Source organism: Lonchura striata, chromosome Z, assembly GCF_050655825.1.
Source record: "Lonchura striata isolate lonStrDom1 chromosome Z, ASM5065582v1, whole genome shotgun sequence".
Taxonomy (NCBI): Eukaryota; Metazoa; Chordata; class Aves; order Passeriformes; family Estrildidae; genus Lonchura; species Lonchura striata.
This window is the reverse complement of record NC_140740.1, coordinates 5,133,153-5,158,555: the sequence shown is the minus strand read 5'-3', so window position 1 is coordinate 5,158,555 and position 25,403 is coordinate 5,133,153. Positions and strand designations below refer to the sequence as shown.

General features: G+C 42.8%; 1 protein-coding gene across 1 annotated transcript in view; it reads left to right on the top strand.

The window, feature by feature from the left end:
• Positions 1-25,403, top strand: part of LOC144248180 (uncharacterized) — a 112,034-nt gene that overhangs the window by 4,358 nt on the left and 82,273 nt on the right. Inside the window, exon 6 of the mRNA XM_085567028.1 lies at positions 1-25,403. Coding sequence (XP_085423154.1) covers positions 1-85 — 85 coding nt within the window. The 3' untranslated portion in view covers positions 86-25,403.

Sequence of the window (25,403 nt, the reverse complement as noted above, 5' to 3'; positions counted from 1 at the left end):
GTGTCACCTCCAGGGACATCTGTTAAGAAAAGAATGCTGTGAGGAAATACATCTGTGTGGAAGCACATCTCAGATGTCAAAGTGATGGTGCTGGAGGTGAGCCTGCATGTCACTCCTGACCCTGTTCCCAAGTCACACCCACATTTTGTTTGGAGTGAACAAGTTATTTAGGCGTGTGGGCACCCTAAGGAATTCTTACCTGTGCACAAATTGAGCCACAACTCAGAAGGAGTGGGAAACTGAGCAAGTGTTCCTGGTGGTCTTGGAGTGGAGGAGGAGTTCAGAAAGTGGCTATTGGCATTTATATTCTCTCTCCTCCTTCATCAGGCCAAACGATTTGGACAATCATTTCCCCAGTTGTAGTAGAGCAAATTCTTTTTCGTGTTCAGTGCATTGATACATCTTGGGACTGAAATCCTTCCCAGCAAGCAAAATCCCCTGATGCTGTGATGGCTGAAGTGGAATGCCAGCACACTCCTGGTATCTTCAGAAGAGCTATAAATCCAAAGTCTGTGTGTTATTTGCCATAGGTGTGGGGCCCTGACCCCAACATTCCATAGATGGGAGCATTTGGTAGGGAAAAGTGGGATCTAGGAAGTTATGTGAGACATTGTTCTCCTGATATGATGGCGAAGTAAACTGATTTTAGCTCTTCCAGGCAAGGAGGAAAGCAGCAGCTGGGGGTAATGGGATGGACTAATAAAATTATTCTCCTTTTAATGAGGTATTCACCAAAGCACTGTGGGGTAGAGTGGACCTGGAGCCCCAGCTAGAGCTGTGGCTCCACTATTAGGGCCAAACCATAGCTGTGCATCCACTGTGGGATCATCCAGGGCAGGTTTTTTGGAGAGTGCATCTCCAGCTGACATCACTGAGGTCTTTCCCTCAAAGTGGCAGCTATCAAAGTGCCGTTTATGAGCAAGACTCACAAACTAATTAGTCACCAGGCCCATTAATCAGGAAGACTAGAAATAATTCAGCAGAATTCATGCTGTCAGCAAGGATGAGAAGAGCCCTCTCTATGACAGCTTACCTTGCATTTTGATCATTAGGCGATTCGGAGTTTAGTCCATCCGTCTTGTTTATCTGCCCTCAGGGGAAAATAATCCCTGCATCCCAGCCATCTCGACAAGTTTGAAATTCAAACATATTTTCAGTTCTGTCAGTAAAATATCAAATGGGCACATTTGGATGAGTATTGACACACAACGGCGCCAGTGCCTTTTTCTTTTTTTTTTCCCAAACGTATTGTCAACAAATCCCTCCTTTGCCTTGCTGCTCCCTGCATGCAGGAGCTCAACACCATATTAGGGAAAGTAAAGGTTAGGGTGCATGAATGGGGTCATTAAAAAGCAGCTAAACTGAAGCATTCTAATTATTCTTAGCAGCCTTCCCAAGACAAGCCAGAGGCATTCTCCAGTCTAACTCCACCTTCCTGTGTCTTGGGTGAGATTTATATATATGTGCTTGAGCAAGAGATGTACCTTAAAATAATCAAGCCAGTGTTTATTTTGGCTTCCCCTGCCTCTTTCCCCCCACACCAGAAATCCACCCAGAGCAGTAAAATATTTCTTTAACAGATGCATACCACGCTGTTGGTGCGGAGTGGATTGGTCACTCTGGAAAGCACACACTAACAAGGCAGGAACAGATGGCTTCGAGTCGTGGTATGGAGCTGTTGTGGCTACTGTTTTTTCATTAAGCATTAATTGCTGGAGGTGGAAATCATGCTTCTGTGTGTGCCAAGGAGACGGGTCTGGCTGTGCAACTCAGATGCACTGAGTGGAGCAGAGAAGTGAGAAGTCTGGAAACGTGGGATGCCATGAATTTCTGCCCTGCACCTGTCTGTCATCTCCACTTTACGAGTCACTGTCTGGGATGCAGAGGAATTTCCATGCAGGCCAAGGGAGGCTCACTGGGAATGGAAGAAATCTTGGGGTATAAAACGTGTTGTCTTTCTAGAGAAGGTCCTCTTGAGAAGAATTGTTTGGCCTGCTTGAGAGGAAACAAATGTGCAGTTGAAACTGAGGCAAGAATGTAATTGGAATGTGGACCAGGCCAGTAGTATATGCAGTTTTGGTTTTATATATATACATCTATGTTTTGTAAATGTTTTGTGTTTTGTTCTTTTGGTATTACAAGGCAAAGCACTAGATCCTGATGTTATGGTCCCAAAGTTTTTATTGTCCTGTGAAATTTTTCTGTAAAAATACTGGTTTTGATGCCTTTTTTTACCTCCATAGTATGTGTTCTTTTTCCATAGTACTATATGCCCCCCAGGTTCTCTCTGGATTTATCAAAATCTGCTGTACCCAAATATTAAAAGAGTCACTATCACTTGTGAAAGAAGGAAACCTGTACCCTAGCTACCAGTTAATGGTGAAGCTACAGTTTTTCTCAAAGTTGTATCTGTGTGGTTTTAGTTTGGTTTAATTTGGTGTTTTTTGGTTTTTTGGGTTTGTTTTTGTTGGTTTTTTTTTTTTTTTTTTTTTTTTTGTGACATCCTTTTTACTTCATTACTTTCCACCTTCACTCTTCTGCTCAATATTAGTTGTCACAGAGCTGTATTTTCTTACCCTAATCCCACTAGCATAATTTGTCCTGGTTCATGGGAGATGGAGCCCAGGGGTGGCACCTCTTTGTTTCAAATGCTCATCAAATATGGAGTTTCACGACTGTGGTGCTGCTCTAACTTCATTAAAGCTCTGGGTGGTGCTTTGGAGCTCTTCTACCTAAAAAACCAACAGCTTGTGCACAATCTTCTTTACCTGTATCCTTGTTTGATTTTTCAAAGGAAAACATCTGATTCCAGGCAGTACATATAAACACAACCAGTGTGATATATCTGATAAGGTCCAGGTCTCTTGTTAAAATGTGGAGATTAGAAAGTCAGACTTTGATATCCTGGCTGTGTGCTCCTGTTTCTGCTGTTACACCCTGCCTTCATCCTGCCTACGCTGAATTTCGGAGAACTTACCATAACATCGTTAGGTTTTCCATCTGTCTTGACGCCTTGATAGGCTCATCCAGTTTCATTTTGAGCTGGTGGAAGGAGAACAAATCAAAAACGTCTGACAAATATCAAAATGTCCTTGTGTTGTCAGAATGAAATGTATCGGCGCTTCAAAAGGAAGGATAAAAATTTTATGTTTTGACTTTTTAATTTAATATTATGTATTATAATGCAAAAAAACCCCCCCCAAAAAAAAAAAAACTAGGTCAAAATTAATTTCATACTAGCACAAGCCAGTGGAGTTTTACCTGTAGGCTGTAATTTTTTTCAGAGTGAAAGGTTTCATATATGTGTAAGAAGATACTGTTCTCCCTTTTTGTGATTCTTCTTATCAGTCTCATTGTGCCTTTGTGTGATCCTTCTTTGTGCTGCATCTTACAGTAAGTTAGCATTTATTCCTTGTAATGCACAGACTCTGATAATTAGAAGTTTTCAAAGTATATTTCATTTTTAGTATTATTTCTTCTACCCTTCTTAAAAACCTCCCTAGAAACCACAGATGAGGTAAAACTTGGAAGATTCTTCTGTTTTAAAGCTTTAAGCCCTGCTGTTTGATTGGTTTGGGGCTGTCAGAGTGTGCACTGTCCAAACCAACGTGGTGACTGAGCTTTCCTGATGATATTGTAAATATGCATCAGTTCCCAGAGGTGCACATCTCAGACCTCTTCACTGATGAATAGGAAAATCCTGCTGCTGTTCTGTTACACCAAATTAGCAGGAGGAGGAAACGTAGTGAGGCAAGAAGAAAGAGAGAGAATGACCTGTTAGGCTGATGATGGTGGGGAACAAGGAAGGATAGAAGTAGTAAATAGGCACAATTGGTTTTAATAAAAAAGACCCCCACATTTTAGAGGCTGCTTTTAGAGATGCCTTTCACAGTGATAAGATGTTTAACATCAATTATAGAAGAGGGGCTCTATCTATCTATCTATCATCTATCTATCATCTATCTATCTATCTATCTATCTATCTATCTATCTATCTATCTATCTAATCTATCTATCTAATCTATCTATCTATCTATTTTTATTTATTTATTTATTTATTTATTTATTTTTAATTTCACTGCTTGTTTAAGGTAACTCAGAGTACTGGTTTTATTCCATCTGCAGCCAGCCCTCCCAGCTCGGTGCAGGAGTCAGTTTTCAGTGCACATTTGACCATCCATCTCTAATTATCCACTTGTGCTTCCTCACTCAGCCATGCACCAGTGGCTAGTGCACATTCTCTTGCTGGCAGTTCTGGGACCTTCCATGTTTCCCTCTTGCAGCAGTGGTCATCTGCCCACCAGAGGTGTGAGGTGTGCCCAGTGGAAGAAGATCCAGGAGCTCTGCCACTGATGTTCTGGGTGCACTTCAGTCTCTCACTTACAGCCTCTCTGTGCCTTAGTTCCCAACCTGTTCAAAATTTCCTTTGTCTCCTTATCCTGCAAACTGCTCTTTTCCAAGTCCTGCCTTTAAGGGTTGTGTCCTTCATGCAGCTCTAAAATATTGTAAAGTAAGATTAGATGAAAAGTTGGTGTAATGCAGGTATCCCCATGTGTCTGTGCGTTTCCCAAAGAAATGAAAGGCATTCATCTATTTGATTTTTAACTGAAGGTTTTTAATTTGGTTTGAAATGAGAAGATTTTTGTCATGTTGTGAAAATCCACTAAGATGACCAAATGATCAGCAGATTCTGGTGATATGTATTATATGGTCCAAAATCTATTCTCACTTTCCAGACTAAAAGATGATGACCTTCTTCTTACCCATGGAAATTTTTAGAGCAATCCCCATGCTTTTCTTCCTGAAAAACATACCAAACATTATTTAAAGCTGCTAAGGAGATGAACAGTGTATTGGGACCATATTGCTCTCCTATCATCTGGCATAATGGTTTTCTTTTTGCCATTTAAGATTAAAACACATATGGAACTTGCTTTAATTTGTCACTTTTATTTTCTGACTTGCTGAGTTCCAGCTTCAGCTGGGATGTCACATTAATTCTGTTTAAATCTTGGGGAGCAAGCAGGTTGATTGGAGTTAACTGTGTTCTGTATAATGATTCTGAGCTTAAGCAGCGTTATCTCCAGCAAATGTCTTTTCTACAATAGTCATCTATGTGAAGCCCTGGAGCAATTCTTGGCTTTTTCACTCGTATCACTTCACTATCAAAGCTGAAATGATTAATATTCACAGAAAAAAATAGATTTTCTCACAGCAAATCTTCCTTTCTATTTCTGTTTGGTGAGAACCAAGCCTTCTGCATACATTATACAGATCAGCTAGAACCAGTCTGAGAAGTGAGGATGTATATCTGTGGAAGTGATAGAAATACATCACTGTGATTAGCAGAAAGGAATGGTAAACATGCCCACATTCCTAGCATGCACACCTTTTTCACCCAGCTTTTTGTCCTGCTTCTCCTGTTAGCTGTGTCAATAATAAAATCAAGGATGGTGCCCTTGAACAGGCTGAATTTCTGTGGTGTGGAAAAATTTTAATTGCACCCCTTTTGTCGCTGTGAGAACAGCAGCTCCACATGGTGTTTTCTGATGGACAGCAGCCACCAGGCTGCCACTCCATGAAGCAGCATCCTGGGGGTGACCCTGGGGTGTGACCGTGGCCCAGGCATGAGCAGAACCAGTCAAGGCTGGTGAGGACCACGGTTGCCAAGAGCAGATGCTGCCTGAATTGCCCCTGACAGCTCCATAGCCCTGAAAGTGCCCAGGACTTCTAAAATGAAACCAGTTTCCCTCAAAACCAAGGCGTCCATCCAAGAGTCAGAGATGCCTGTTAGTTAAAAACAGGAACAGAGCAGCCAGAGCTTGGCTCAGGTGCATGAACTGGTTTCCAAAAGCTGGTTTTAAAAGAGATGCTTAGTGTGGTTTCAGGTCTTGATGAAGTAAGTCAGCGGTGAACTTTGCACTGGTCAGGTGGACCTTAGACGACATCCCAGGAGTCAGTGTTTCACAGGAAGAGAGCATTCCTTTAAATCTTCTGTTGTGAAAATGGTGACTGCTGGCACATTTTATCAGGACACATTCCACCCTGCAAAAGCAACCAGCCTCTTTTCTTCAGAAAATCCTTTTTTGTCCAACCATGTCAGCCTAAGGTCTACATCTATATATGAAGTATCATATGAAGGTATAAGCACGCATTGAATTATCTATAGGTGTCTCTCTAGATATGTATATTTTTGTACATTTCCTCTTCAGGAGGTGAAACCTCTTTGTTTCTATATAGGGACATCAGAGGAGACATCTTGCTGTGGCTTCCCATCAAAAAAGTGTTTGGTTTTGGGTGAGAACAGCCTCCAAGGCCAAAGCATTTTTGAATCAAACCTGTGGCCTCTCCAGCCACACCTTCAAGTGTGCTCCTGGCCAATTTAAAGGAGACCAGTAACAAGAAACAATCACTTTTACTGTTGCTAGCTCTTTTTTTTTTTTTTTTTTTTTTTATAGCAACACCATAAAGAGAACCCAGCAAGAATTTGACTCTTCTGTCAGTGAGCCAGCAAATAACCCGAGCAGATAATGCAGACAAATACAAATCAATAAAAGCTGTGGTGAATAAAAAAGAGCATTCTGCGTGGGGTAGAACATGTTTGCCAGAGCTCTAGAAAGACAATGGCCAAGGATGCCTTCCAAGACATCACCATGGCTGGTGGAGAAGGCAGGCTGAGCACTGGGATGTGTCACTCAGAGGGCTAAAATAGAAGTGAGAAGCATTGATTTGCACCTCTTTAGGAATTTCATGTTCAGATCTCTCTCTCTGGGGCTGTGCAGGGGCAATGCCAGTGCCTCTGGGGGAGGCAGAATCTGGAGCAGGAGCAGCTCTCTCAGGAGGAGTCCGATGTGGCTGTGCAGAGAGCAGTGTCAGGGGTCTGGGCTGTGTCCTGCTGAACCATACACGGAGCAAGGAGGTTGCATTTTGGTGCTGGAAAGCCATGAGAAGCCTCTGCTGCCAGTGCTGAGGCTGCCCACGTCAACCCAGAAAGAGCTGGCACGTCACAGGGGTCACCAGACCACCCAGCTTTGTGCAGAAAGATAATTTCTAAGATGCTTGGAGAGGTGAGGATGGGTCTGGGAGTTATGTTGAAATTACTGCAAATGGGTGTCTGGCCTTTTCTGGTGCTGTGTGCCTCTGGCATGCCTGTGAGACAGTGAGGAGATGAGAATGCTTAGGAACTGATTCCCATCTTCACTGAGGAGCTTCTCTTTTGGCTTTGGTAGCATATTTGCTATATTTGTTTGCTCCCCGAGGACTTTTTTTAATTTTAAAAGGTGAAGGAGAAATAAGCTTTACATCAGAAATTGTTGGAGTCTGTAACTTTTCTTTTGGTGTTTGCTCTGTGGCGTAAAAGCACAAGGTGTCTAATGGGTTTTTCAAGGAAGTAATCATCTGGTGTACATCCTTAAAGCTTAAAGCTTTTATTGATATTTTTATATGTAGGTAAAAAATGCAGTGATAAAGTATTAATCTGTTCTATTTTTTGCATCAATAAAAAACAGCAGTTAATGCCATTCTTAGACAAACTTCATAGCTATTACTTCTTAACCCTGCAATTGTGAAGGGGGAGAAAAATAGGAGGGGAAAGTTGTACTGATGTATCTATGGCTGTTGTTTAACCATTCATCCCTCTTGATATAATGGTGCTTGATCAAGACATTTTATTTTCATTCATTATAATGACATCTTACTCCCCCTCATTTTTACTTAACCATTCAATTTTTTATTATTTTTTTTTAATCCAGGGACTAGCAGTTCTACTCCTGGCATATTTCCTGCACAGAAATAAAATCTGGCAGTCTGGTATGATTACAGACTGTGACCCTTCAGCAGTGCCTTCCCCATTTTTTCAGTGGGGCTGGCTGCTTCTCTTCTTTCTTCCTTCTCATATTCCTCTCCCCCTAACTGAGGCCTCCATGCTCTCCCAACCTCTCTGTGGCTGCCTCTTCCCGTAAAACACTTGTCCACTCTTAATGCATTTGCTCTTGTTGAAGTATATCCAGAAATAGCTTCCAGATGCTGTCATAGATGTCCATTTCATTATTTCTGGTGAAGGGATTTCACTTAAGCATAGCTCCACCAAGAAAAGCAGGAGTCTCTGCCTGGTCTACATCTGCTCATCTAGTTCATCCCTGCAATCGTCTTGGCCAGCAGCATAGTTTAAAAAAAAAAAAAATCCAGCTTTTTCTTTTCCGTGTTCATGACAAAGTTTTGGAAATGAATGGATATGTTCTCAGACACCCAAACTTCACAGTGCTTAGCAAGGTTATTTTCTAAAAGTAGTGCAGCCACTCTAATAAAATCTCTCAAAGGAGTGGCTGAACCTGTTCTTCATGCCAGAGCTCTTGAGGCTCCCAGGAGGGAGGTGTTTACTCATCCAGGAGGCTTTGATGGGGCTGTAAGTGTGATAGGAGAGAGTCTTCAGTCCATAAAGAGCCAACACTATGTCCACTCCAAAAACGTATTCCGAACCATCTGATCATAGGATGCCAGATTCAAGAATCATCTGATCTAACCTTGACAAAAGCAGGTTCTGGTCAAGATGGCATTGCACCCTCTCCAGCTGAGTCATGAAAGTGAGCAGTGTTGGGAAACCCACCGTTTCCCTGGAGAGGCAATTCCAATGGCTAATTGTTCTCACTGTGAGCAATTCTCCTCTTATGCCTAACTGGAATCTCCCCAGGAGTAAATTGTATCCATTGCCCATTTTCCATGTGGCTCCTTGTAAAAAAGGAGTCTCCATCTTTGTAGCCACCCCTTAAGTGCTAGAACACGGTGATAAGGTCTCCCCATTGCCTCCTTTTCTCAAATCTGAATAAATCCAGTTGGCTCAACTTCTCAGCTGGCAGCTTCCCAGCCCTTTGATCATCTCTGTGGCCCTTCTTTGGACCTTCTCCATCTGGTCTACTGGGATTTTTTATATGTAGCAGTGACCAAAACTGAACACAGTGTTCCAGATGTGGCCTGACAAGGGCTGATTAGAGTGGGATAATGACTCTGTTATCTCTGCTGGCTGATGCAACCCACATCCTGTTGGTTTTCTCTGCTTCAGCAGCTCATTGTTCACTTTCATGGAGCTCCTTGTCTGCCAGGACCTCCAGGTCCTTTCCCACAGAGCAGTTTTATATTCCTATCACCTTTTCATTCCTGGATTATGTATTCCCAGGTGCAAGACTTTACACTTGTCCTTGTTGAGCTTCGTAAATTTCTTGTTATCCCACTCTTCCAGACCTTTCCAAGGTTTTCGTGCAGGGTGCCTAGAACCCATCTTTCAGGGCGCTTATGAAGATATTAAACTTAGGTGTATAACCTGATTTCACTGATTACTTAACTCACACTGCATTAACTGTGTGAAAATCCTTCACTCCTTGTCATCATTGAGCTCTGGAGATCAGGACACCAAAAGATGTGAGGCCCAATAGAGGGAAGGTGAAGAAATATGCCAGCTTAGTCTTTTAGATCAATAACCAGAGAAAAATCAGAGGTCTGTCAGGTGAGTGAAAGGCAGACACAAGTCATAGGGAGCTGAAGAAAAAGGGCTGAGAGCTGAGGGTAAAGAGCTGTGTCAGTTGTGATGCCGTTACCAGGACATCCTCTTCACATTGAAATATGGTTCTGGTCCCAAAACATTAAGAGAGAAACACCCAGCTGTAGTGAGAGCTGGGACAGCTCAAGGTGTGGGTGAGGTCTGAGGCTGTCAGAGCAGAGCCAGGGCAGCCCAGCGTGTGAGGAGAGAGGTCTGAGGGGGCCCTTTGCCATGGCCTGGATGAAGAAAGGAGTGCCTGGTGAACAGTCCCACCCAAAGAGCCGGTGCAGATGGATTGGTGAGGCAGGGCCAAAAGGTCTGTCATGGATAAAGAGACCCCTAAACTGCAGCAATTGTCCTGATAGCACCCAGCTCCATTTTACTCCTCACTTTGGTGTTCTGGGCTGCTACTTGGTTTGGCACCTCTGTCTCCAAGGGCCAGTACAGGCTCAATCCCATAAAGACCTGGTCTTTCTCATGGTAAATGCCTGCAAACACCTCTTGACTCAGCTGCTTCAGCCTGCACTTGAACATTCCTCCTTTCATAGGTGATCTGTCACTCTCTCTGAAGAATGGATGTTTTCCTGTCCTGCAATCCAAGGAGTTTTGCAGTTCCCAAGGGCTTGTTTTCTTTAAATATATAATTGTACCTCTAGATATTCAAGGTCCTTGTGTCTGGTTTTGAGTGTAGTCTCAGTGGGGCTGTGTGGTCTGGAGGATGTTATGGCTGTGTTGTCTGCTAGCTCTGTAGTGGTTTTGAATTGCTCCATTTTTGTTTGCACTCATTCACCTCTTATACTTGAAAAAAAAAGGTGTCTTATTTTTTTCTGCACCATTAATTATTGCAAACACACACACACACATACACACACACACACCCATATATGTGTATATAAATATAAACGTATTTATTGTGTCTGCCCTGAGTAATTTCTGTGGCTCTCTCTCATTTGCTTTCCACACTTCTCTCATAATCACCTTGTTCTCTGTATTGACAGTGCCTCTTTGGTTCCAGTGTCTCAAGAAGGGTGTCTGGAATGGGACACAGGTTTGGCACTGGATGCATGGTTTATTTCCCTCCAGTACTGGCTAGAACCCCTGTTTGGGTCTGCAGGATTTACAGCCTCTGGCAGGGAATGAATGTATCTGTTAGATTTTCCCTGAAGAAAGGTTTACAGGCCCACTGATGTTTTTGGCAGGTGAGGAGAAGACCCAGCAGATGAGTGTTGCCTGCTGTGAGCCCCCAGAAAGGGTCTGGCTGCCGGGACAGCATCGCTGGGCACCCAGGAACAGCAGGGGACTCGTGAGTGGGAAGCAGTGCTGATCTCTGGAAAGCAAAACACGGGGAGATGTCAGGGAGTCTTTCAGTGCCACATGTTCTTCACAGGCTGAGAACTGCTGGAGGCAGTTCAGGCTAGCTGGGGTTGAACTGTCCTTTTAAAATCAGTCTTCAGTGCGCCTCGCTCTCCTCATAGGCTGTGGCATCCTCTGCTGAAAGCCCCCGAGGCTCTGCTGAGCTTGATGGACAATTCCTTTTCTTTCTTCCCCTTTGTGCTCTCTCACAAAGAGAAACTGCTTCTCTTCCAGGGAGAGGAGGGAGGGAGGCAGGGAAGGAAGAAAGGAGGGAGGGATGGGAAGGAGGATTTTCTTCTCGGCCTGGGATGTCTGCACCTCCACACTTCCAGCCCTGTCCTACGGCCAGGCTGGATTGCTGTTGGTATGGCAACGCTTCCCTGCACCAACCAAAGCGTGAAAGGTGAGGGAAAAATAATTATTCATCTCCATTTAGCTGATGGTATACAGACTCCCAGAGATTAGGATTTCTTAAAGGAATTTATGATATGGTTGTGTGTCCTGGTGGTGTTTCTGTTTAAGGCATCCACAATGGCTGGATCCCTGAGGAATCAAGATACAACCAGCACTGATCTGAATCTTTAAGTGGCTTTGACAAATGTGTCTCAGAAAAAAATAAACTGGGGCTTTCAGAAGCCATTTGACATTGTTCTTGCTCTGCAGCCATTAAAGGGGCTGTCCCAGGTGAGCTGATCAAGGTCACAAAGCTTGTCAGTGCAGAGGTGGGACGGAGACACATCTCTAGAATTTGAGCTGACTGTCTTCTGATGCTTTCTTTGCTCTGATACCTGCTTTAGAAATAAAATAAAGCACAATTTCTCAGCCTGAGCTCCTCTGTGCTTGGGTGGACAGTTTGGATCTTCTGAAATATCAACAGCAATTGGGAACAAAATCCTGCAAATGAAAGACATTTGACTGAATTTGCAAAGCCATCTGTGGAAAGCAGAAGAAAGTGGAGGACATCCTGCCTGTCCTGAATGTTGTCAATCTCCATGCCCAGTGGTTTCAGCATGTCTGTGTGCTTTGAAAAAGGATTTCATATGCAGGAGCCTGTTGCCTTGACCTGAACTTAGCAAAGGGGCATCTTGAGGCATTGTCACATCTTGGGAATGTGGCCTAGCTTTGCATCATTTATGGAGTATGCATTATTCTGGGCTAATGTGAACGTAAGCCTTTGATCTCATGCCATTGCACCAAGCGAAATAGATGTAACTGTTGAATTCCTTCCTCTTTTATCATTCCTCAGTCAATAATACTTCAGCTTACCATTCCTCCATCCCCCTCCTCCTTTGTGCAGCTTCTGGGGCTGTGTTGCTTTCCTCCTGGTTTTCAATCCTGCTGCATTCCCCACGCTTTCAAGACAGGTTTTATACAGGAAAAAGGAAAATACATTTCATAATGCAAACATGCCCTGCTCAGCACTTTCTGTTATCTTATTTATACACCGCAGTACAGCTTTCTATGACCCAGTGATTATCATTTCCCAGAGCTATCATCACTTTAAAGCTACCTCTGAATTGTGCTCCAGCAGATGGTACAACCCCACGAGCATTGTGAAAGCCTGGAAGGGAGGGGATGGGGCAAGTTGTGCACACACAAACCAGGCTGCTGCCCCAACAGCCAGAAAACCTTTACCTTGCGCTGCTTCTCACAGTGTTCAACTTCAGCCTGTATTGTTGAGCACTGTCAGGCTGTTAACCACCAGGGAAATCAAGGTGGTTGTTTTCCTTGGGTTTGGGCCTGTCTACTCACTGACTTTTTTTTAAATTTTTTTCCCCCTGCATAACAACTGAGCTGATTAATTCCAAGATAGAATACCAAATAAGTAAGAGTCATTCATTATATGCAGTATTCTAATAGATTTCAATGTGATCTAAACTTGGATTGAATGCTAACCCATTGATTGCTATTCAGTTGTTTAAGCAGCTGTGCTACTAAGCTGAGCAGTTGCTCTGTGTCATCCTTCTCTTTCTTCCTTCGATTTCTACCTCCCTTTCTCCACTCTTGAAATGGCTAACCCCTTGTCTATACATTTTCCTTCAGTGGATTGTGTCCTTTGTGACTGACTACCAAGTACACAATGGAAATGGTAGACAGCTAAAGTCATGAAAGATACGTTATCCCCACGTAATTGGGTGAAATTCCCATGGGTATTTCACCAAGCAGAGCAGGTTGTTATCATTCATGTTGAGATGATAATAAAGAGGTGTGATTTACTGCTTCGGTTGTTTCAAAGGTGTCATTTGAACCTAGGGGAGTGTGGTGCTGTTAAACAGACCTGGACAAAGCCTTACAGAGCAGTACGTGCACGTCTGTAATTGTAGACACGGGCATTAAAAAAAATGGCTTGATTATTTTTCATAATGCTGCACTTTTTCTTTGACTCAAAGTGAAATTGTGGGTGCTTTCCCACTGTGCAAATGAGGCTCTCTGGAGTGTACATAAGTATGTGTACACACATGCAATGTATAGATACTCACTAATTGAATGTGTATATGCATTTTTATACATGTTAACATAAACATTTAAGGTCTTTTATGGATATCCAAGTGCCTTTTTTTTCTTCAGTGGTGAGTTAGCTATGTTTGCTTTCATAGCTAAATAGGTGTTCAAAATATCTTATGGAAAATGTGGCTACTTTAGGTATCTAATCCTGAGTTAGATATCTACCTTTAGGGAACTGGGTTTGAGCCTTCTGGCTTTTACCATTAGTGAATCCTGAATATGACCTTGTGCAAACATTGTGAAAAGTCCTCATTCATTCATTTGTTGGTGCTTATACCTGAAGCCTTTTAATAATTCTGTGGGTTCACCTTTTTCCTGGGAGCATTTGGGAAGGGTTATTATACATGGGTTGCCTGAACCAGATCTGATGCAATAATGTGTGAAGAATACTCATTTTAAAAAATTAAATTTATTAGCAGGCCTTTTATTGTGCTTTCCATAAGATTGTATTGGGTTTGTTGTGAATTCTGCTGACACTTCTGCAAAGAGTCAAAGTAAGGCTGCACTGTAGTGGTGTAAAAAAAAAAAAAAAAATCAGATCTCTTTCATATCCACCACTTGGATGCCAGAAGTGGTTAGTGCCAATGGCCATTCTTGCTTTAACATGTTACAGATAGGAAATAGCTGCAGGGAGAATTAGAGAGTGGGAAAATAGTCAGCTGGCTCATGGGTTAACTGTGAGATTCCTGGTAGCGGAGAATTTCTTTCTTCATTCTATATTGAAGCCCATGGATGATAAAGCAGAAGTTCTACATCATAAATTCCCATTTGGACATTCAGTTTTGAGAACCTACATCCAGCATCCTTATCATTTTGATGTTAAAGTCACAATCAGTAATGAAATCTGCTTGCTTTTCACACACTGAAATTAGCTTTGATTCTTTGCCTGAAACATATGTTTAAAAGGCAACATGCACATACTGTGCACTGACCCTATCAAAGCAATAAATACCATTGAAGTCATTTTCCGAAGCTGCCTACAGCATTAGTTTATTTTTAATATGGTCCCTCTGAAGGAGTGGTGTAGGAAATGCCTATGGGAGCTATTTGAATTGTCTGTCTGGGGTGAAGTCCCTACCTTGCCCTGCTGAAGAAGAAAGTAAGAGGGGATACTAATTTCCTTTTGTTGTTGCAAAAGATGATGTTTAATTCATTGGATTTAGAGCCTTTCTAAGGAAAATGGTATTCTGTTTGGGTGAGAAAAATGCTTCTTTGATACTTAGCATGATTTGAAGCAAGGGCTCAGGGAGAGAGATATTGCTGCAACTGGGAATGGGGTTTAGTCTATGGCAGCTCTCCTGGCTCGTTATTACAGCTGATTTAGTCTTCTTTGCTCCTGCATTGTTACCTGGACATTCCTCCCAGATCCAGAGGTTCCCTCTGTGGAACAAGGAGGAGATGGACATACACCAAATGCCCCTTTCCAAAGTGACCCCATTCACCCAGGCAGTCTGTGCTCCCTCACACAGCTGGAGCCACAGGATTTGGAGCTCAGGGGAGCTCTGTGCCAGAGGCAATGAGTGGGTCAGACCACAGGGCTGGTGTCACACTCTGGTACCACCCTTCTTCTCCCTGTAGAGCCTCAAAATGACCAGCCCTTCCTGTGTTTCGCTGTGCCAGAGCCATGGCAGGTTCAGACAAAGCAGGCACCTGAGTGGATGAATTTTCTGCCCCTAGAATGCCAAATGACAACAATGAGCGTGGTTTGGATTCTACAAACCTGAAAGATTGGTCCACTGGCAAAGAGAATGCATTTTTTGTCACTCATGGTCACAATTAGAATGACAAGGCCAGACTACTCCATCACTGCTCTTTAACATTGTCAGCACCAGCTTTGCCAGAATTATCCTGTCTGAAGCATGAATGGACCTATTCATTTTCTCACTTTGTTTGACCTGAGAATCTAGGAACTACTTAATGGCATATAGGCTGCTTTCTCCTGTAAAGAAGTGATTAAGTTAAAGACTGGGCTAAAAAATGTGCTCTCCTAGCCATGAAAGACTAATTTTATGTTTGTTTGGGCATAGTTGTAGAGTAGCTGTGTTATGCACCATGCTTCTAAATACTGTTTCATGCCAAATAATGAGTTTGAAATCTTTCACCTTCCAGGGCTTGTATTCATGTAGAGAAGAGAGGGAAGCATGCAGGAGAGGGATATCGTTTTTACGAGCACACTTTGATTCAATTTTTTGCATTTTATTATGGCCGAGGCAGAAAAACATGCAGATCTCATGCCCAAGATGTGTTTTCAGAAAGGCAGTGGTTTCATTTTAAATGGGTCCCCAGAGAAGATGATCTCAAGCAGGGAAATGCATGCAGTCTTTCCAATGAGATAAGAATAATCATTGCATTTCTGCTGTGGGTTTCTGCAGTGCTGTAAACACTCAGTAAATCTCAAGATGGAAATCACATTCAGCTGCTGACAGTGGAAGCCTGGCCACCAGCGTGGGCAAGCAGCAGTCTGGGACAGGAATCTGGTGTCAGGTTTACCAAGAAACATCTAATTTTCTTACCTGTGGATGAAGCAGGTGCACATGGGTGTCAGGAGTCTTTGTGGGCTGAAGAGAATATTGCTTTGTTTTCAGGAAACTGTAAAAGGTAGATAAAATCCACCTGGGGTGTGAACCTGACACCAGGCTGTGAGCTCCCTGTCCATATGGCAGAGTCTTGCCCAGCTGACCATTGTGAGAGCAGTGAATTTGTGGGGATTGCTGTTGAAGCCATTTGGATGGTAGCAGGGTCTGACTCATCAGCCTCATCTAATTAGAGGAAGATCTTGAGCCCCCCTGCTTATTGTCAGCTTTCTCAGCAAAGCTGGTGGCATCAGTCTTGCACAATGACCCCACTAGCCTGTGGAGGAAGGTCATCATTAGCTTGTCCGCAGTGTAAAAGTGGCCACAGAGACCCCTTTATTTCAATAATTCATTCTGCACAGCAGCTAATGGTGGTCCACTGCAAGGCAGGTTCCTGTTGCAAAGTGAGGTTTTGATCTCTCACTCTCTCTTTTGCTGTCCCAGTCCTGAGGCTCACATGAATGTTTGTGGAAATTTTGGAAATTACCAGAAGTACCTGAGTCATCAGTCATTCACGAAGGCCTGGAAGAAGTTCTGGGCATCACTAGGTAACCATCAGTCACAACACAACAGAGCAGAGGGAAGTTTCACATTTCTTTGGAAGAGTTTTCTGAGCGTTCATGTGAGAACTGAACTGTGCCAGACCTGCTCCTCACACCCAGATTTTGGCCCTGTGGTGCTGCAGCTCTTGTTGGGTTCAGCTGTGCACTAACAGACCTGAAAACAGACTACCCAGCTCTGAAAGTCTTCTCTGACTCAAAACAGAAGGACTATTGAAATCCCAGAAATTAATGGCTTACTTTATGGATCTTGATATTTAATCTGAAAGGTTAATTTTTGTCAGTAGATTACCATTTAAATAGATGTGTTTTGGAAACTGCTGTCCGTTCGAAATGAAATTCTCTGTGTTCTTTCAATGAAAACCAGTAGACAGCCTAGTTAATTTCCCATCTTCAAAACAAATCCTGGGCTAAATCAAGATATTTTATTAAATTAGATTTTAAAATTCCAACTTCTTATAAATTCAATATAAAATGCTTTAAAACTATTTTTAAGGAAAATGTAGTAGAAAAGGTGGTTTATTAAAAAGCCATCAAAATAAAAATATCTTGTTTTTGTTAAAGGCCAATCCCTCCTGCTAACTAATTCTCAAGTCCCACATGGATTGGGTAGACAATATGAGTCTTTGTTTTGTTTGTTTTGTTGCAGCTGGATTTATAGGCAGCTTTTGAGAAGGATAATTTCTTTGCTTTTATGATGGGCTAGAGGGCTTAATACGCTCTTGCAAATGATTCTGATTGCACAACTTGTGATGTTGTTTGATTTGTTAAGTACAGTAGTAGTCACCAGGTTAATGTCAGTGTTTTCTTTCTTGCTGCAGAGTTTGCTCTTTGCAGCACCCTTGACCAGAAGCTGCTGCTCACCCCAGGTCTTGTCCATTATGGAATGAGTATTTTGTGTTGGAGCCAACTCCCACAGAATTTGGAAAAGCCCAGGAAATTATCCAGTTGTTCCCTTCCAATTCCTCCTTCCTGCAGTACACAAGAGCTTTTGGAGACCCTCTGATCTGCCTTTAGGCTGTAAAAACTCTGTCATTTGAGGGCAATTCCTGCTGGGACTTGTGACAAAGCCCCATAACTTCTCTCCTGGCTTCCCAAACAGAGCTGCAGCTCTAAAACCCCCCTAACCTGGCTGCTTATGGGATGCAATCACTTGCTAGAGGAAAAACTCATGCCCTAAGCAGAAGAGGATAGGAACCATATCCCAGCAGAATGAAAAAAATCTGAAATCTGTCATAGAAGAAGGAAAGGGAGAAAATCCATAGAAATCATGTCTGTGCTGTCTGGTTTATCCTTTGTCATTATTAAGAGTGCTATCTTTAGGAAGATACTTTTTGGGATAATAAAGATTGGGCATTTAGCAGCCTGAATAAAATCAGGTTCCTATTCCCACAGAAATGTTTTTGTCTAGTGTCTGAGGCTTAGGAAAGGAGTGTTGCAGATTTTACTCACCCATTCATAGCAAGCAACTAAATACTGGTATTTTTGGAAAAAAAATAGAAAACAAGGAGAAACAGAAAAATTAATCTTTTGTCAATTTGACCCACCATGGGGGCTTTTTTTCATTATTGATATATCTGTAATTTTCATCTGCCCTTTATTCTGCATGTATATTTATATGTGAGTATTTTTTTTTCCACAAACCTGCAGTGCAGTGGAAAGCTAGATTTAAATATTTTCAGACCGACTGTACCCATCATTTGCATTCCACTGACTCATTCAGAGCAAAGACATCTGAGCAGAAATACAGCAGATAAAAGAGAAACCATTAATCCAGGGAAGATTACTGGCACAGAATCTTTATCCTGTATCCTCCCTGAAATGAGACAAAGATCTTACTATGTACATCCCTCTGGCTTAGCTTCAGAAAGTAAGCAATACAGTAGTGCAGACATGGTACTTTTTAAAGGCACATTACATTGGTCTGAAACTTCAGTCTTCTGGCAGAGCTCATTGCTGCTGGTGTTTTTTAGTGGTTGCTTTCTCAGAAGAGTTTTCAGCACCCCAAAAACTGTTTTCTGGCTCCTGCAAGGGTTTAGACAGCACTTGTCTGCTCCTAGAAGGACAGCATGTGTCAGCTGGAGGATGGAGACTGCTCTGCAGCAACATGGGCTGCACACATATTTTACAGGGTCCTGCTTCTGCTGACACCTCATCTCCATGTGAGCTCTAAGTGCTAATTAGCTTTTAATGAACCTAATAAGGCTAAAGCTTTCCAGATCCTGGTGCTTCAGTTCTGGAAGCAGGGGGGGAAGATCTGGCCGAGGATGTTGAGCAGGTTTGCCCTTTTCAGGAGACACTCATTCCAGGTGACTGGGCATATTGGATTTCAGAGCGCGGCAGGCTTTTATCTCCCTTCCCCGTGAATGTGGCAGGCTGCAGTTGCTTTTCCTTTTGCTGGTTGTTTGTCTCTCTCCCTCTGTCTCTGTGATATTGATTCTCAGTTAAAAGAGCTGAGAGATAGAGCTTGGGAAGCATCCCTTTCTTCTCGGGCAATCGGTGGAAAATTCAGCTGCCACGTGATTGCTGCGCTCTCTCAGCTGCTACTGGCCATTGACCATCTCCTGCAGGAGCATTTCTGTGCCACAATAATAGCAGAAGCTACTTTAGTCATTTAGGACTTCCACTAGAAGCAGCCCAGAGGGTTGGACGGTTTTCTGGAGGTAGCTCCATGTGTTTGTGGGCTTATCTTGCTATGGTGTGCATTCAGCTATGAAATAAAATTGCAGGAAATGATTCAGTTTTGAATCATTCTATTTAGACTGGCAGAAGCCGAAAACCCTCCTGTGAGCTACAACAATGTGGACTGCTATTCAGATGGGAAATGTAAATACTTCAGCATGCCTGATCAGTTGGTCTAGAAGTGCAGCAAAATGCTCTGCAGTGTGGATTCTCAGCTTTTATTCCAGACAGTTTTGTTCCTCCAGACCCTCTTTTTCAGGTGAAAAATGTTTTCCTTTTCTTGTCCCTGTGCAGAGTGTATGTATATTAAGACGTCTGCAAAATAGCTAAGCACAACAGGAACCAAGACCTGGAGGAAGCTTCTTTCTAAACAATCCAGCATCCTCTTCCAGTTCAGAGCAGAAGAATATTTAGGTACATGGAAAAAAACCTTGCTGTTATGGAAAGTTCAGCTTACCAAGAGTAAACCATGATCTCTTTGTTGTTTTAAGCTGACAAAAAGTGAAGTCAGAGGCAAATCTTGTTTCTTCCGTAATCCAGAGCCCAAGGTCTGCAATGTCTTTCCCCCTCACACTAATAATGTTCTCATTATCCATTAAGGGTGATTTGATTTCAGGTGTCAACTTAGAGATCTGGGTAATAACTTTAGTCAATAGGAACTTCTTCCTAATGGCGTAGTGTTTGCCTGTTTTTAACTGCATCTTCTTCTCCTGTAAATATCAATTATCTCTCCTGCTCTATTTTACAGCCTATCACCTTGCCAAATGTTGAAATAGGAAGGTTTATTTATTGCACAGGATATTCAAAGGAAAAAAAAAAGCATATATCTTTCAGTGTGCTCTCCTGGTGTTGGTTGTTCCTTAGATTTGAGAAGCAAAAGTGGAGTGCTGGTAATCCTCTGAGTCCTTCACACTTGCTGCTAGAAATTACTCTTTTCTGCCTCTCCTCTGTCTCCAGGGCCTGTGCCTTGCATGCTCCCTTTGAACCACAGATATTTGTTTTGTATTTCGCCACCTTTGTTTAGGGTTTGACCAAGTGACATTACAGGTGGGAGGTGGGAGGAAGAACCTGCAGGAGAACTTCAAGTAATCTTACACCAGCTCATTGTCAGCTGCACTGAATTCCTATGCAGCATGCTCATTCCTCTTTTGATGCCTCTGCAGATGTTTTAGGCTCTACATGAAAAAAAAAAAGTATTTATACGGACACATTACCTCACCTGAGATGGTGTCATTGTGCTGTATTCTTTACATACAGTAAAAATTGCTGCTCTGTTCCTCCTACAAACTTAGCATCTCAATGATCAAGACAGATAAAGCTTTGGAAGTGAAAGACAGGTCCAAGGTCACCTCTGCAGGAAAGCAACAGAGCACATCTCCCATCCTGTGGGAAGGTGACAGTCTGTCCTGTCTCTTTTAAAACAGTTTTGATAAGAGGACATTCCACAAATCTGAGAAACAGGCACTGCCCATTTCCATACTTGCAGGAAGGGTGTCTTCAAGTGAGGAAGCTTGATTACAAAGTCTGCTGAGTATGCAAGGGAAAGAATGAAGTATTGCACTTGCCACAGACCTGATTTTTGTTCTTCTCTTCCATTATCTAAAGAAAATATGGTATGATTTTTGTTCCAGTCATTGCAAACAGTTTTCAAACTGGTGCAAGAGAAGATGTGTGGATGGGACCAGGACATTTTCTTTTGAGTGTGAGTGTGTGCACGTGACTGTGAAAGGTCTGATTTTGCAAATTTATCACGTGCATAAAATTAAATCTATCAGCAAGCATTCACACATTGCAGTCTGGGGGTTACTGGTCATTTGCTGCAGAAAATAAATCTTTCAAGGTCCTGCAGAAAGCATCCTCTGGAGTTCCTTTTCATAAGGCATCCCAGAGCAGTTTTTCTAAGCCATGTTACCCTCTCAACTCATGAGGATGGATAAGGCTGAGGAAGGAGCTGCAGCTTGGCAGCTTAGTGAGAAAGAGGAGCTGAGATCCTCCCTACCTCATGGTATAGAGAGCACATCAATGCCAGAAGCTGCACGTGAGAATAAATGGAAGAATAAGAGATCCCTGCATGTTGCCATGGAGCTCTTCTGTCTGGACTTCAGGCATGCTGTAACATACGATCCTTCTCTTTGTCCCTGTTGTAGGCAGCCCTAGTTAGTCTTGACAGCATTACTGTGCTCAGCAATCAGTGTTATCCCCATAAAACAGCTCGGTTAGCTTCAGCAGAGGCATCTCTGGGGCTTGCACGCCCTCACTCTCTGCTTGCTTCCCAGACCACCATGCTCTGCTGCTTTCCTCAATCCCCACAAACACTCCTGCACCACCACAGGGCTGAACATACCGAGGAAAGCTCTTCAAAAGAAATAAAAAAAAAAAAAAAGGCAAAAAAATTATGTAGGAGATAGCTGTATTTTTTAAAAAAATAATTTGTTTATTTGCCAATTCTGCTTTGCCCAGCTTCCCTCTCATGGTGTCTGTAACTTGACTTTATGAACTTTCTTTTTAAATCAAGTGCTTCCAGACATTAGGTGGTGGAGTGGAGGAAGAACCACACATGTTTTCAAGGAAAATTAATACTGATAAGGTGCTGGCCACTGTCTGTCCTGTTGTTGTTAGAATGCACATTTTCTCCCTTGAGTGTAGAGCACCTTCTGATGGAGTGCTCCTTATGTTGAAAAATGGCAAGCATTAAGGACTCCATGCCACTTCATTGCTGAAATATTTACTAGAGCAAGCTTGCTTCCTCCATCTGAAAGTGTGGTGTATTTATAGGAGCATCCTGTAATGGAGCATCCTGCACTGAGCAGTATTTTTGAAGAATAAGGCAACATTCTGTGTGAAGGGCTGGGGTTAGGGCTCTCTCCTGTGTTGTCCCCACTGCTGGCAGGTGCTGGCAGCACGCAGGGGACTGCAGGAGCTGATTGACTGGAGCAGATTCCCTCTGGTATGTGAAGTCTGCGAGGACCCTGCAGGGGATGGGAACTGCTCACAGGGCTGAGGAATTTCACTTCTGAGATCTCTGTGTGAAACTGCCAGGAAGGATCAACTTGGAGCAAAATGGGGGATGTTTAGGTGTGGTTTTTTTTTGTTGTTGTTGTTAAAATGTCAGATCACAGGGCTCCCTGACCATGTAAATAGTGCAGGTCAGATCCTCAGCTGATGTGCAGTGTCAATGTGCTGTCTGTAGCAGCTGGAAATCTTGGGCTGGTGGGTATGGGAAGATTCCTGCCCTGCTCTGTGGCTGTGGAATGCTGGAAACAGCAAGAACAATTGAATATGGAGGTCACAGAAATGACAAGAGCAACTCTTGTGTTCTGGTGTTGTCAGCACAAACACAGCAATTGATTGAAAAGTGTCTGCTAACCAGGCAGCAAAGAGCGCAATTAGAACTGAAATAGCAAGAGGGTCTATTTCAGATTTTTATGATTCCAGCTTGCACCACCCCACTAATTTTAAGTGCTGATGATTTTTCTGTCTGGGCTGGAGTCAGCTGGGGACCAAGAGCCATCTGGGACTGAACAAAACTCAGGGTTTCTCAGAGCTTCTGCTGTCAAGAGTGTGACATAAACACACCCTAAAATTGAAGTGCAGTCCTCTGATCTACCTTGGGGATTAACAAGGATCACTGCAGAGTGTGGCTGGGGACTGCTTAAGCTTTACTGGAAGCTATGAGGTCTGTCCAGGTCCCCTGCATCAGAGGTACATGGTGGAGTTTTCCCAACTGGAAACCTGTGCTGGGGCTCGAGCTGGACAGCATTTTGGGAAGGTGTGAGTGATGTGGGATACCTGAGATCCTGTTAAGTCCTATGAGGTATGTGGGGACTCTTGTCAGCTTGCTAATGTTGAAGGTCAGATGCTTGAGCTCTGAGTGGGGTAAAGAAAGACTTTTAGACAGTCAAGGAGGCTTTCTTATTGTCCTGATCTCCCAAAAATATCATATTAAAGAAATGAGTAGACCTGGTGTCCTGATGGAGGAACAGTGCTCGGGAATAAGTAAGCAAAGTGAGCAGGGTCAGGCTTATGAGTGCACCATCTGGGACAGTCAGCAGGCAGGGCAAATGTGCCTTATCACCTGAATGGAAGGGAATGGTGTCTACAGAAGAGAGTTCTTTGCAGGCAGCTTTTTTGGTGTGTGTGCTAAAGTCTGTTGTTTGAGGAAGAGCAAACAGGCCCCTGGCACGGGTGAATTCCACATGTGAGGCTCTGTGGCTTGGAGCACCACTGATCACATTGCTCACCCTGTGGGTCAAGTCTGAGTCAGAACTTTCCACAAAGTGTTCAGTGAGGAGCACTCTGATCTCTTAATAAATATTAGCAGTACAGTAACAGCAGTGCAGTGCAATGTTCAACAGTCAATTACTTGAAGGGCTGCTGTATCAAGTAAGAATGTGTAAAAGATTTTCTTGGATTCTTGAGTCATTGCTTAGGCTGGAATGGTTGCTGCAAGAATCACAGTGTTAACCCTGGATATATCCCAAGCTGAGTAAATGTAATTTTTAACCATCTACACTGAGGGTTGAATTTGCTGAATGCATGTCTACACAGTGCTAAATGCAACATTAAAAATGGTGCGTGCCCATGGCATTGACAATCTCTGTTGACTTTATGGGGAAACACAGTGCCTCAAATAGAACAGAACTACATCTCCATGTTCTTTTATTACCCCCTCATCCCACCCAGACCTGCTCTCTGGTAAAAGGTAAAACTCTGCACCATTTATTCCTGTTGTGAACAGCTGCTGTACTTTAAGAAAGTAACTGAAATCTTCTACTCAATCAGTTGAATGTGACATTCTTCCGAGAATCAGCCCAGGTTCAGTCCAGGGTGCTGCCTCTTCCAGTTGTGTGAAGGAGTAATTCTGCTCTTCAGTTTGCACGAAGGTGGCAGAAAGCAGACGTGGATTTGAGCACTGCTGTCTCACACTGAGCAGCATGAGAAACCTTTTTGAGAAGCCTGGTTGCAACTGTGAGGAGCTGCTGGTGGCTCCAGCCACTGCTTGCTGTGAGCAGAGGTGACTCCTGTACCTCCCCTGTTGCCAAGGGTTCTGGTGCTGACTGCAAGCAGTTATCACTGTTTTCCTGCTGTTGTTACAGCCATTTTTGCTTGGCACCAGCAGTCATCTCTACCTAGCTGGCAGGTTTGGAGGGCCATGGAGGTGTAATGCAGTGCTGTTGCAACAGAATTCTAGATGCCTGTTCAAAACTAACCAAGACAACGCAATAATTAAATTCCTTATACAGAAGTCATTACCACAGAGGAGTGCAGTTGTAGTGAAAGCATTTGAGGCTGCAAAGAAAGATCACATAAAAATGTTCTTCAGTGATGCACAAATAGGTAGTCAGCACCACCTCGGAATACCCAATTCTTGAGTGGGTACTTGAGGAGCTTACTTTTCCTGGCTTATTCTACATCATGGGAAAAAAAAAGAAGATTGGGTCATTTTATTCTGGAAAGCATTTTTCCTGTCTCTTTGGCTGTCACATGTATTTAACTTTAGTGCCCTCAAGGACAATGTGGTGGATCAGCATGCTAAGGTCTACAGTCTACAGCCTGTAGTTTTTCATTTCACGTTGCTTTAAGAATGGTCCTCTTTGTTTCCATTTTGAGCCACAGCTGAATTCTTACATGTTGTCTGATCTTCAGGCTCAAATACCCAAGAGAATAGGCAGCTGTGAATCAACCCTCTGTGTGCTTTCTAGCAGGTAGTCTAGCAAAGAAGGCAGTATGCTTCTTATTTCTTTAAATTGATTGGGATTTGAAGGAAAATACTTTAATAAAAGTCTCATGAATGATTATTTTCTTCCTGCTGATGATTCTGAATTGCATGCAGAAATATAAGAACGTCTTAAGAGAGCCCTGTAGGTTTAAACCCAATTCTTTAGATTTATAATTAAAGCTCATTGTCTTTATGCTATCTTACACCTTATGAGGAGGATCACCTTTCTAATTACACAGTACCAGGAGGTCTGTCACATGCTTTTGCTCAGCATTATGGTACACAGTTGCTCTATTTTTTTTCTTCTCCTCCTCCTTCTTCCATAGATTCAATATTATGTTTTGGAAATTGAACATAATTATTTTTTTTTTTTTTTTGAGGCCAGATGTTTCACTCTGCTCTGTTAAGTCATATTGACATACTGCCATGAAATAGAAACAACTGCTAGTTTCAACATTGCTCTGTATCTTTATTAAGAG